This window comes from Trichomonas vaginalis, chromosome II (genome assembly GCF_026262505.1).
Source record: "Trichomonas vaginalis G3 chromosome II, whole genome shotgun sequence".
Classification (NCBI taxonomy): Eukaryota; Parabasalia; order Trichomonadida; family Trichomonadidae; genus Trichomonas; species Trichomonas vaginalis.
Genome location: NC_067204.1, coordinates 6,294,791 through 6,307,939, shown reverse-complemented (window position 1 = coordinate 6,307,939; position 13,149 = coordinate 6,294,791). Strand labels below are relative to the sequence as shown.

Here is a 13,149-nt window from a genome sequence, read left to right as displayed (position 1 = left end):
AAATGCAATAAGTAAAGACAAGAAAGATTTTGTTGATGCCTTCAATAGAGATAAGATTGATGAAGAAAAATTAATTGCATGGAAAGAATATTCTCAATATGTTAAAGCGTTGATCATAAACATTCCATTGCTTAATGATACTCAGAACCCAAAGTTACCATTCAGTGTCCAAAATTTTCTTAAATTGTTAGAGAATCCTCCAATTTACACAAATGCTGAAAAAATAACAATCCTTTACGTCAAGAAGATGCACACGGAATACGATTATTTTGAAATCGAAGATAAACTAATAGAAGGAGATGAAAGAATACTTAAAAAGAGCTGCCAAAATTCTTTTATGATATTTAGGCTAAATCCAGATAGAAATGAATCTGAATTTGAAATCAATGAATGCATTGTTAAACGATATACAATTTACTATGAAAAGGATGTTCAAATGGCGCAAGCTTGTGAAATTAAAGATGTATTAGATAAAGCAATCAAATTCAACAAAATTAAGAGTCCAAACAAACTTATTTTTGAAACAGATAGCTTGGAAGTATGTTTTGGAAATAAGACAGAGACTGAATTCTTAGATGAATTAATAACATATTCTAAGGTGGGACTTAATGAATTTGATAAAAGGATCATAAATTACGGAAGGCCAATTCTCAAATATAAAGAAGATTACGAGATGAAAGCAACATATGAGCAATATAATTTTATTAAAAGAGTTTTGGAAGATTCACAGAATTCTTCACGGAATATAGATCAATACAATAATTGTATCGAAGAATTAAGTTCAAAACAAATTAAAAATATATATACTTGCGATTTCGATCATGTTAAATTAGAAATCAAGAAATTACAAATTCAATTTAACAAATTGAAAATTGAACAGCTCATAACCCCAATTTTGGTAGTTCAGGGTGATGACGTAACATGTTCATTCAAAACTATTGATGTAGAAATTGTTGATGTTCCGCAATATGCTATAACTCCATTCGCAATTAGAATTCCAATTGTTGGACAAATTCCTAAAGAAGAAATTTTCTTGGCAGATTCAGATGATATACAGATTAAATATGATAATGACTCACTGATTATAAAAGCGAAACCAGTTTCAAATGCAACTTTAACAGCAACTTTGAATGTAATGAATTTGCAGATTCCAATCAAAATCAAATTTGCCTTGGGTAATATTCCAATTTACATAAAATCCGGTGATAACAAATTTATTAATGATGGATTTACTTCCTTCTTTAAATCTGTTACATTTAAGAATGAAAAGATTTCAGTTACTGTCGAAGATGGAAATACAAACAATATTCCTCACACTCTCACTTTCCAGCAAGGAACTTCTTCTAAACAGAAATGTAAACCAACATATGAATATAATGAACAAACTTGTGAATCCATATTCTACTTTAAGGAAGTTGATTCCGCAGATATGATTGTCTACGTTCATATTTCGAATATGAATCCAATTCCTATACCATTCAGATCAGAAATTATTGAGAGACCAATAATTTTCAAAACATGGAACATTTCCAAAGGGTTATTTGATGATTCAACTGAAATCTGGGCAGGTGATTTACTCTGCAACTACGCATTTAGCTTGATGACATATCTTCCAAATGAAGATGACTCAATAAAAGTTGAAATTACAACAAGTACTGATAACATTAATCTTAAGCTTGCCGGAGATAAAGTTGGAACTAAAACAAACATTCATTCAATTAAATCTGATGGTAAAAATAAAATTGCTCATCAAATTCCTTTTGCTATTTGCTTCAATAATCGTGAAGATAAAGTTGAAAAGCTATTTATCAAAATTAAATTTGCTGAATTAATCTTTGAAAAACAAATCACTGTAATCCCGTGTTATATTAGGTTCACAAAAACTGCTATTAATGGCTCGAATCCTAAAATTAATTTTGATTTTGATGTTCCTCAAAGATCTCCTGCTCCCATTTGTAACGGAAAGTATTACATTTTTGATTCACAAAAATTTTTGGAAATTGATAATCATACAAAGATGAAAGAAGAGGACTCATATCATGTTGTTACTCCATTCAGTTACAATGTGTATTCTCTCAATGAACCAAATCAATACACGACTATTCATTACAACGAGAATCATCAAATTCAATACCAAAAAAATGTTCTTAACTTTTCTTACTTTGTTATTGATCGAAATGGTAAATACTATGTAGTTCATAAAAATGACCTCAAAGAAGACCATCAAATTGTATGTGGTAGGTTATGTCAGAGTGATATCAGAACCACAGGCAAAGATAAGGCTCAAAAGAAATGGCAAAATTGCTGGTTCCCATTTACTGATGACAAAGAAGCAATAAAGCAACTTTTCTCAAATCATCAAAAGAATATATATCATATGATATATATGACGAAAAGTATTTTGGAATTTATTAGGTTGCCTTACGATGAATCATTGGCAGCCAAAAATATATTGAATTACATAGTTGACATATTTTACCATCGTTTGGAAGCTCTTAACAAACAAAAAGGTCATCTCAGGACTGATGTCGATATTAAATTAATCTTTGAAACCAGGAAATCCTGCCAAATAGATATACCTTTGAATCCCATTAATGAAATACTAAACACAACCGATGAGCTATTTAAGAGGGATCTCCAAAGAATCGTAAATGGATTCACACCTGAGAGACGAAATTCATTCATTCGTGTAATGAGTGAAATATTAAAAGACAGTCCTGTATACTCGAAACAGGATAAAACTGAAAAAGACTACCAATATCTATTGCAAAATGTTTTCAAATATTCACCATTAAACATATTGATGAAAAAGGTTTTAGACTTCATCAAATCGAAATCATTGATTATATCGGTTGATGATGAAAAGACTAATGTTGTTGACTCTATCATTACCAAATACAAAGGTGCTCCTGTTAAAAACAACTCTGAATTTAATTCTTTGATTGAAAGAGAGATTAAAGATGTTAAACGGCCTGGAATGAAAACTATTGGGTCTTTTATAGAAATGATTCAGAGCGCAATGATATTGTCTCAAAATCTTCCATTTTTCTTAAGTGAAATAATTGAAAAAGGACTCGAAAAAGAAAAGAAAGATGATGCTGATCGACTTTTTAATGAATTGGTATATGTAAATGATTGGTGCACATCTATATCAGCTATGCATAATAATCCGTTAATAAAGCTTGCTAAATTGTATATGGAATACTTCCAAAAACTTAAGAATTCTATGTATAATAACGAAAATAACGCGAACTCTTATTTCATTATTCCAACTGCTATTCCACCAAATGTATATACAAAATGGGATGTTGAAAAGAAGGATGAAAAACTTGAAACAACGGATAAACCTAAGATTCAAGAAGAAAAAGAAGTCTTCATAGAAAAACCTACAAAATTTTCTGAAACAAAAGATTCTCACACTGGAAAAGTTGTTTCCAAAATTATGGTTGATATTACAACAGATGATATCCAAAAGAATATAATTGAATCAATGAAATTTTCATCAAATGAGATTAAACTAAGACTGACAGAAAACGAGTTAGGAGAAGATTCTACATCTCAAACAGTCGGACAAAACCTGGATATTTCAAAAGTAGAATGCATTATCAAATGTGCTCTTCCTCTTGCATCTGCAATCATGCGCAAATTCATTAACTCAGGGATCTCTCTTGGAAACAAAGAAGTTGCTATCTTGTTAGATTCAAGCAGTACAATCAATGAAGCAAATCATAGGAATTCTGTTTTCACAATGTTTGTTTCGATGGCTATTGCATTTGAAAATCTCCATATCCCAACAAATCTCTATGTTTTCTGTGATACAAGATTCCAATTCTTTGTGAAATCAAGTAAACAACTCCTTAAGAGAGAGCACATCCAAGTTGCACTTGATGCATTCAGTGTGTTCAGAAAGATTTCAAATGTTGGAGATGCAATTTCCAAGATTAAGAACCATGATGTTTCAACAGTTTTTGTTATCACTGATGGACTTCTCTACAATCTTCATGATACTCAAGGATATCAAGACCTTCTAAAAGACAGGCGAATCAAAATTAATTTTCTTGTTCTATCCGTCTTAAAAGATGAAGATTTTGAAACAATGAAGAATTACATCGATAATTCTCTCAAATTGATCAATGAGAAGAATGCAATGATGTTTGCAAGCTATATCAAAGGACTTGAAAAAGCATTCAAAAGTTCAGGTGATTTAGCAGATATCATCAACAAAGGATTATTGATCGATAACAAAGTTTCGCACCACCATACTACAGATTTCAAGACATGTACAATTTGTGATGAAGCAAACTTTGAATTCAAAGATATTGATGTTTCTTCGAAGAAATACAGTTCAAGATACAACGAAGCTCTTGAATTTAGTCCAGATGAAATCTTTGATATCCCTCAAATTGAAGATACTCAGTTCATCACCAGATGCAAGAAACAAAAAGAAATTTCATTTGATGGATTGAGCCAAATAAAGAAAGTTCAGAACCAGATTTTGAATTCATTTGAACCAAATAAGCCAACTCAATTCTCTCAGAGTACTAAGGGAAGCAACATATCCATCAAAGGTTATATCCAATTCTTAGTTACGCAAGGACAGGAACAAAGGATTTATTTGGAAAAGAACGCAGGTTTCGTTCTTTCTCAATCTCTTTTCGTTGTTATTGACGCAAGTATTAGCTGTTTCAATGAACATGCTTGCAATCAATCATTGCAGACAATCATTTGCACATTAAACTCACTTAGAATTGTTGATTTTGATACAGTTACAATTCTCATTAGTAGAGGAAACGAAACAATCGAAATATGTCATGAGGTTTCTAATACGGATCTTTTCGTTGAAAGCTCCCCAGTTTGGAGTGCAATTGTTAATATTTGCACTTCACCATCAATGAACTCCGATATCATTTCAACTCTTGCATGTGTTGATGATATCAGAGCTAAGCAGCAATCAAAGCAATCCCTTTGTCTCTGCTTTACTGACTGTATGTTAAATTCACAAGAACTTAAAGCGCTTGGCACAATTATAACTCAGCTAGAAAGCAGAAAGACACCAGTCTATTCAATTGGAATTGGCTTAGATCATAGCAAAATTGCTATTGGATTCAAGTACTCTTTCTGGTCAATGAATCCAATTGTTATTCCTATTGCAATTATGAAAGCTTTCAGAGGTATCTTCTCCCCTGAAAAGACCATTCCATTTATAGATGATAAAGTTCTCGAAGAAGATTTCAACAAACTTACAGATATAATTCAAGATAACAATAGAAACTATGTCTATACCGATATTTATAAGAAGCTCGATGAAATCATTAGATTACAAGAAACTTATTCAGCCTATTATAACCAAGAAGCTGCTTCCACCAGAATTATCGAAACAGAAGATGTGGATGGATCAACAACTGAAGGTTCACAGGCATCATCATCATCATCAACAACAACAGCAGCAACTACAGCCACTCAGGGTGGTTCATCTTATACAGCTCCATCAAAGAAATATACAGCTCCTATTAGATCGAAATTGGCAAACCAAGATGAAATCAAAGATCTTGGTAAAGGAAAGATCTGGGCGCAGACAATTCTCATTTGCCAGTTCTGGGATTACTGCATGATGCCATCTAATACAAAAGGAGAGAGTGAATATATCTCAAAGAAAACACTTGAAGGTCCTAAAGGCATTATCAAAGCTGTTTCTGATCTGGGAATGAAGTGCACAATTGTTCAGAACTACAAGGATTCAATCGAAGCCTTGATGTCAGGAGAATATTCTCAAGCTTGGGTTATCTGTGGTCGTGGCGAAAACAAGAAACCAAATGAATTAAATAATGATGGAACATCATATTTAATTGACCAATTCATAGATTGTCTAATTGAGTTTAACAAGAATGGTGGCGCACTCCTTATCGCTGGAGATAACAATCCATTGACATTCGAATTAAACAAGTTCTTAGAGAAAGTAGAACTTGATGGAAAGAAACCACAATTTAGATTTAGTGTGGATGAACCTGGTAAAAACATGCTGAGATTTGGCGATATTGACAGTGATGATGCACAACTATTTGATAAAAGATCAATGATCAAAGTTCCTGGAAGTGAGCGCCCTCTATACGGATTCAATGTTAAGACTCTTTACGAAGGAACAACAATTTCATGTGCCCCAGGAGATGCAGATATATCTCCATTCCAGCCATTCATTATCTCTAGAGGTGGAAACTATGCAAATTTGTATTACATGGCACCACTAAATAGTGATGCTGGAGATATAATACTCGATGGTTCTTTCACTCGATTCTTCAACGAACTTCATGAAGAAGGAACCCTTAGATTTGTCCGAAACATCGCAGTTTGGCTGTTGTCTGTTGAACGCCGTGAAAGAAATCTTCATGACTATAAGAGAGCAACAACATGGAAGGCAAAAAAGTTCGATTTCAATATCAAAGATGTTGACAAATCTAAAGTTCAATACAATACATTCTCAAGTGGACAAGATATTGATATTTGTTTTGTTGTTGATGGAACAAAATCAATGAACAATGAAAGAGGTAAGGTTCACGAATTCGAAGAAAAAGCAAACGAAAGATCAATGATTACAGGTGCAAAGAGCATCTTCAAGAAACTAATGGAATACACTAAGAAGAAATATAGCGATCTAAATGTTAGATATTCTGCCAATTTCTTCAGAGATGCAGCCATGGCCGAACAATTATATAGGCATAAGAAGCAGGTCATGGAACAGTTGACTACAATGTTGCAACACCATTTGATTTCAAGGAACATGGTGGAAGCATAAACCCAGTTGAATTCGACAAAGTCGAAACAAATGGAGGCGCAGGAGATGGTCCAGAAGATTGGGTTCAAGCTTTCGAAGGAATGTTCAAATTCCATTGGAAACCCCAAGCAAAGAAGATTATGATTATGATTACTGATGCTGGAGGTCATGGAGAGAAATTTAATTCTAACCGGATAGAGATGATGAAGATAAAGAAATTGACCGCACTGAAGGTCCGAAAGTCGAAAGATTAATCAGAAGAATTGCAGAAGAGAAAATTGATGTTTGCTTCATCTACACTCATTGGAATGCTAAACAAGGAATGAAAGGGTTCAAGAGAATTTATGAAGAAGCAGGTGGCTCGAATTTCAAGTCAATTGAGGAAACATTTGCCAATGCAGGTCAAGAACTAAGACAAACAGTATCTGATTTGATAACAAGTATTGTTGATACTGCTGTTGCTTCATTTAATACATCAAAAGTGAAAGAAATTACTCTTGCAGCAGATGCAAAGTTACCAAAGAGAAAGAAGAGAGAACAAATTTCATTGGAAATCAATGATCAACCAAAGAGCATTCCGAATGAAAAATCAGGCAGAAAGAAAGAAAGAGTTGTTTCAGGAGTGGTCGAATATGAAGAAAAATCACAAGAAAGCACACCTGTTGAGGTTGTCAGCGAAACTCAAACTACTGAAGAAGGATTGAACAAGTTCAAAGATGAAATTAACTCTCACCGTAATGATATAAAAGCTATTGACCAAAAAGTCAAAGAACAAAAGATGACACGAATGATAAATATGGAATCAATTCCACCAGCACCTGCTAATATACAAACTGCAAATCAGTATTTTGTTCAATCAAACCAGCAGCAACAAGGAATGCAAGGAATACAAATGCCTCCTCAGCAACAACAACAAGGAATGCAAATGATTCCTCAGCAACAACAACAAGGAATGCAAATGCCTCCTCAGCAGCAACAACAAGGAATGCAAATGCCTCCTCCTCAGCAGCAACAACAAGGAATGCAAATGATTCCTCAGCAACAACAACAAGGAATTCAAATGATTCCTCAGCAACAGCAACAAGGAATGCAAATGCCACCTCAGCAGCAACAACAAGGAATGCAAATGCCACCTCAGCAGCAACAACAAGGAATGCAAATGCCTCCTCAGCAGCAACAACAAGGAATGCAAATGCCTCCTCAGCAGCAACAACAAGGAATGCAAATGCCTCCTCAGCAGCAACAACAAGGAATGCAAATGCCTCCTCAGCAGCAACAACAAGGAATGCAAATGCCTCCTCCTCAGCAGCAACAACAAGGAATTCAAATGCCTCCTCAGCAACAACAACAAGGAATTCAAATGCCTCCTCCTCAGCAGCAACAACAAGGAATTCAAATGCCTCCTCAGCAACAACAACAAGGAATGCAAATGCCTCCTCAGCAACAACAACAAGGAATGCAAATGCCTCCTCAGCAGCAACAACAAGGAATGCAAATGCCTCCTCCTCAGCAGCAACAACAAGGAATTCAAATGCCTCCTCAGCAACAACAACAAGGAATGCAAATGCCTCCTCAGCAGCAACAATAAGGAATTCAAATGCCTCCTCAGCAACAACAACAAGGAATGAAAATGTCTCCTGAACAGCAGCAAGGATTTAACCCGTTTTACTCTATAATTCAACAATTAAGCCAGCTCCCTCCTGATATGCAGAGACAATTTATGATGATGAATAATATGTCACAACTTGCAATGCAAGTCCAAAATCCAACGCAATATCCTGCGCAATCAACATATCAATATGGAACTCCAATTCAACAACAATATGCAATTCCAAACCAATTTGGAATGCAAAACCAGCAGCAACAGATTCTGCAACAGAACCAATTTGGAATGCCAAACCAATTTGGAATGCCAAATCAACAACAGCAGATTCCGCAACAAAACCAGCTTGAAATGTCAAACCAATTTGGAATGCTAAATCAACAGCAACTAATTCCACAGCAGAACCAATTTGGTGTACCAAATCAGCAGCAACAGAATCAGTTTGGAATGCCTAACCAGCAGCAAAACACGGGATTCAATGAAACAAGAAACACAAGATCCCGAAATAGAAAACATTAATTTTTTATGATTTTATATATTTATAAATATAAGTTATATTATTTTTATTTGAGTTAGTTTTTTTAACAAATTATCAATATTTTGAGATTGAAATTAATAAATTAATTGAAGATATTTGATCAAATCTATATAGTAATAACCATCAAATGATAGCCTTCTATACAATTCAAATCTCAACCATCAGCTTTGCTCTAATTTTCCGAAATCTCACAGGATTGAATTGTATAAAAACGATGTTCCTATCGTGAAAAAGCTATTGAAAAAATCCAATCAAAGTTTACAACTTTACATGCATCGTCTTTTCATCGTCTTTTTTAGAGCCAAATTGGAAATTCTTACGCACACATGACATTATATCATATTTATCAAGAAATTTTGCGAAGATTTTTGATATCCAGAAAAACTCTTAGAAAAATAGTCAGACCTTTAACACAAAAATGCATCACGTCGCACCACACGACAACTTCACCATCATCAAGAATGAGAATGAAGTTATTCAGAAGTGCATGGACCAGATCGACAATGATCAGTCATTTTGGGTCGCTGATTTCAATCGCGTTCGTCATTGCCTTGCCTTATGGGAAGAAAACTTAAACAGAGTTCACATCCACTACGCTATGAAGTGCTGCGATGAGCCAGAGCTTCTCAAATTCCTTGCTGACCGTGGTGTTGGCTACGATTGCGCTTCCCAAGATGAAGTCCAGAGAATTCTTGCATTAGGCGTTGATGCAAACCGTATTGTCTTCGCTCACCCAATCAAGAGCATCGCATCAATCAAATACGCTAAGGAGCACGGAGTTACTCGTTTAGTTTACGACTCTGAAGAAGAGCTTCGTAAGATCTTACGCTACTACCCAGAAGCTGAAGTCTTCCTTCGTATCAAGCCACGTTTCACACACGCCAAGATTCAGCTCTCCAACAAGTTCGGCGCTGATCCAAAGGATGTTCCGAAACTCATGCAGCTCGCATCAGAGTTAGGCGCTAACTTCATCGGCTTCTCATTCCACGTTGGCTCACTTTGCGATGATATCACAACTTTCCGCGTCGCTCTTGAATACGTAGCCGAATTGAAGGCTAAGGCTGAACAGATCGGCCTTAACGTTTCATTCGTTGATATCGGCGGCGGCTTCCTTCCACCATCAGTCAAAGCCAAATACACATTTGCCGAAATCGCTGAAGCTATCAATACAGCTATCGACGAACTATTCGATGGTGATGAGATCGAGTTCCTCGCTGAGCCAGGCCGCTTCATTGCTTCTGATTTCATGGATCTTGTTATTCCAGTCATCTCCGTCAAGGACCACCACGAAGATGGTGAAGAACAGTCTGTCTTCATGGCAGAAGGTATCTACGGCGCTTTCAACGCTCTCAACTACGACCACGCTGAGCCACACTTCTTAATCAGAACAGAAGGAGCTGCTGACGGCGAAAGAGTCAAGACAACACTTTGGGGACAAACATGCGACTCCGCTGACCTCGTCTACGAAGAACTCTTATGGCCAAGACTCGAAGTTGGTGATTACCTTACAATCGAGAAGTTCGGCGCTTACACTTACTCTCCAACATCATTCTTCAACGGATTCCCACACCACAAAGTCTTCCACATCAACGAAGAAGATGAAGAGTAAATTTCCAACATAAATATAGAAATGGATTCAATTGAATCTATAATTAGTTCATTTAAATTCTCTACTTGTATACAATTTTACTTTCTTTTTCTATTCTTTTCTCAAAATATTTAAAAATTGAATATTTTATTTAATTTTGTTTTGTGATTATTGCAAAACTTACTCTAATTTCATGAACACTAAGATAATTTTTGATCAATATGAATGAAAAAGAAGAAATATCAAATATCAATTTCTTATCTATTTGAATGAGAAATTGTCATTTTCTATATATATACTTCATCGTGTAAGCATTTGTTCAAGAAGAAAAATACTCTTTAAGTTCCACATGAACAAGTATTGTGGGCTCAAAAATTACTTTGTACAAGGATAGATAATTGCATTCATTCAATAAAACTATATTCGCAATACGAACCAATCTATGTGAGTGCATATTGCTATATACTGTTTTCTCTTAAAGTCTTCTGATGGCAAGATAGAGAGGCCCAAAGTCTCCTAATATTTTGTTATCAAAATTTATAGGTAATATGCGAGGAACTTTAATTCAAATTAGCAAGTAATGGGTGAATAATCAATCACTTTGAATGCTATAAACAGACAAAAAAGAAAGGATGTAATAGTTTTATGAGGAATAGATAGTGATATCTTCATTAAAAAGAGTTGATTAATTAATTAAGGGTGCACTTACACCCCTATGACAGGGCATTCAATTCAGATGTTTAAGGTTAAATTTCAATGAAGCGCTTCACGTCAGTTGTTAAAAATTTGAATTAAAGTCAGATGGGCGTAAGTGCAGCCTAAAAAAATTACTTTTTTATAATTCTTGTTTCTCATCATTTTGTTGAGTTTCATTTGTTTCTGTTGAGTTAGACATTGATTGCAGCAAGTTTGATTCTCTCTCCAAGTAGTTCTGGAAAGCTTCTTTCTCTTCGTCAGGAACAGGGTTTTCTTCATCGAGGGACATGATGATTGTCAAGAGATGGTTGGCCAACTCTGTTGAATCAGGCATTACTGTCTCAATATCGATCTTTTGGTCGGAAATGATCTTGAGATTTCTGATGTATTCGTCCTTTGTTCTCTGGCAGTAGAGTTGTGTCTTGTTCTTGCCGCCATCCTTGAACAAATATAATGTTGGAACACCTCTCATGCTTGGAAATCCTTCAGAGCAGCCATTTCTCGAAATGTCGATGTATCCAACTCTGATGTTGGCTTTTGCATCATGTAAAGCTGTTGCCAACTCTGTAATAACTGGCATGATGGCTCTGCAGTGCGGGCATGTTGGTTTCATGTACAAAATCAAAGATTCGGAAGTTGTATTTGAAATAAAATCGAGATAATTCTTTCCTACAACTTTCTGGAATACTTCATCGTATTCTGGAATATCTTCGCTCTGGTATTCTGGAACAATTTCGCCGTTAACAGCTCTTTCGAAGAGATCTTTCGTAATTCTGTAGAATTCATCGGCATTGAAGTCATTTTCGAGGAGTTCTGTTGGGTATAATCCCGAAATGTTGTAGTAGTAAAGCTCTCTTGGGTTGGTAAATGCGATTTTAATCTTTGTATCGAGAATTGGAGCTGTTTTTGAGAGGGTGGTCATGATTTCTTGTGTGGCGTAGCCAACAACGATCTCTGGGAATGATGCGCCAAGTTCTATAAGGAGTTCTTGGACAATTTCGGTTAATTCGCCTGGAGCTATGGCGAAAATTGGCTGGGCCTCGGTTTCGAGGTCATCCTTTCGTAACATTCTGTAAACTGGATATGTTGCTTGGTAAATTTCTTCAATGTCGTCGATTATATTTACAATAAAACCATCTTCTCTTCTGTAAAGGCCAAAAATGGCTGTTTGGTTCTCAGCAACTGTAGCTAAGATCTGCTGAGTTGTAAGAAGCAATTCTACGTAGCCCATTTGTGCAGCAACATCCTTTTGAATTTGCTGAGCTCGCTCAAAGTTTTCTTGTGTTGTAATGATGGAAAATGGGGCTTTTCCAAGATATTCAAGAAGTTCTGTCTCTTCTGTGAACAAATGATGCTTAGTTTCTGAAAAGAAATCAAACATTGGGAAAATGCTCTCTTCTTCATCATTGATTGGGAAAACATTCTCTACATTTCCTTCCTTAACGACCAAGAATAAATGGGGAGAATATTCAAGTTCTTTTGTGTAATTTTCAATTGATTTTTCAGTAAGATAGCTGAAAACTACATTATCATGAAGGATAGATGCTTGATCAACTTTTTGAGTTAAATTCTTGCGCTGTTTGCTCTTCTCGTTGATAAATAATGCGAAATGAGTCAAATGTGTAAGTTGTGAGTTTGATTTGACCTCATCAAGTGATAATGTTTGAATCGAAGCTGAATATGTCTTTGATAATGGAACAAAAACAGATAAGCTTAAGATAGAAAACAGAAATATCATTTTTGTCAAAATCAAAAGTGACATGACAATCGAGAATTTTTTGTTTCACAGCGAATTTTTTTATTTTGCTCTGTTTTGGATCATAGAATAGAGATCTAACTTAACTATTGAAATTTGATGGCTATTTTTCTACAAGACATATATATGTCTGTGCAATTTTGTATGAAACGAACCCATTATCATAGAATTTTGTTATATTTGATTTGGTATGTCATCG

The 13,149-nt window shown here is 35.1% G+C and overlaps 5 protein-coding genes across 5 annotated transcripts, besides 1 other annotated feature; 4 read left to right on the top strand and 1 right to left on the bottom strand.

Moving 5' to 3' along the window:
* Positions 1-1,579: 1,579 nt before the first annotated feature.
* TVAGG3_0496300 (endonuclease protein) lies at positions 1,580-2,958 on the top strand (the record flags this gene model as incomplete). The annotated part of the gene is made up of 1 exon (XM_001299557.2): positions 1,601-2,958. A coding segment is annotated over one exon (1,358 nt), but the record flags the coding sequence as incomplete, so codon positions are not given.
* Positions 2,959-7,091: 4,133 nt separating this feature from the next.
* On the top strand, positions 7,092-8,357 carry TVAGG3_0496290 (glutenin, high molecular weight subunit PW212-related protein family; the record flags this gene model as incomplete). The annotated part of the gene is made up of 1 exon (XM_001294787.1): positions 7,092-8,357. One exon carries the CDS (start codon positions 7,092-7,094, stop codon positions 8,355-8,357), a length of 1,266 nt encoding a protein of 421 aa, XP_001294788.1.
* Positions 8,358-8,366: 9 nt separating this feature from the next.
* On the top strand, positions 8,367-8,891 carry TVAGG3_0496280 (glutenin, high molecular weight subunit PW212-related protein family; the record flags this gene model as incomplete). Its single annotated transcript, XM_001294786.2, has 1 exon — positions 8,367-8,891. One exon carries the CDS (start codon positions 8,367-8,369, stop codon positions 8,889-8,891), a length of 525 nt encoding a protein of 174 aa, XP_001294787.2.
* Positions 8,892-9,288: 397 nt separating this feature from the next.
* TVAGG3_0496270 (putrescine biosynthetic process from ornithine) lies at positions 9,289-10,594 on the top strand (the record flags this gene model as incomplete). The annotated part of the gene is made up of 1 exon (XM_051236399.1): positions 9,329-10,519. One exon carries the CDS (start codon positions 9,329-9,331, stop codon positions 10,517-10,519), a length of 1,191 nt encoding a protein of 396 aa, XP_051094223.1.
* A 601-nt stretch (positions 10,595-11,195) lies between these two features.
* Positions 11,196-11,317: a mobile genetic element.
* A 16-nt stretch (positions 11,318-11,333) lies between these two features.
* TVAGG3_0496250 (protein disulfide isomerase family) lies at positions 11,334-12,932 on the bottom strand (the record flags this gene model as incomplete). The annotated part of the gene is made up of 1 exon (XM_001312900.1): positions 11,334-12,932. The coding sequence occupies one exon, from the start codon at positions 12,930-12,932 to the stop codon at positions 11,334-11,336; it is 1,599 nt and encodes a 532-aa protein (XP_001312901.1).
* Between the last annotated feature and the right edge of the window lie 217 nt (positions 12,933-13,149).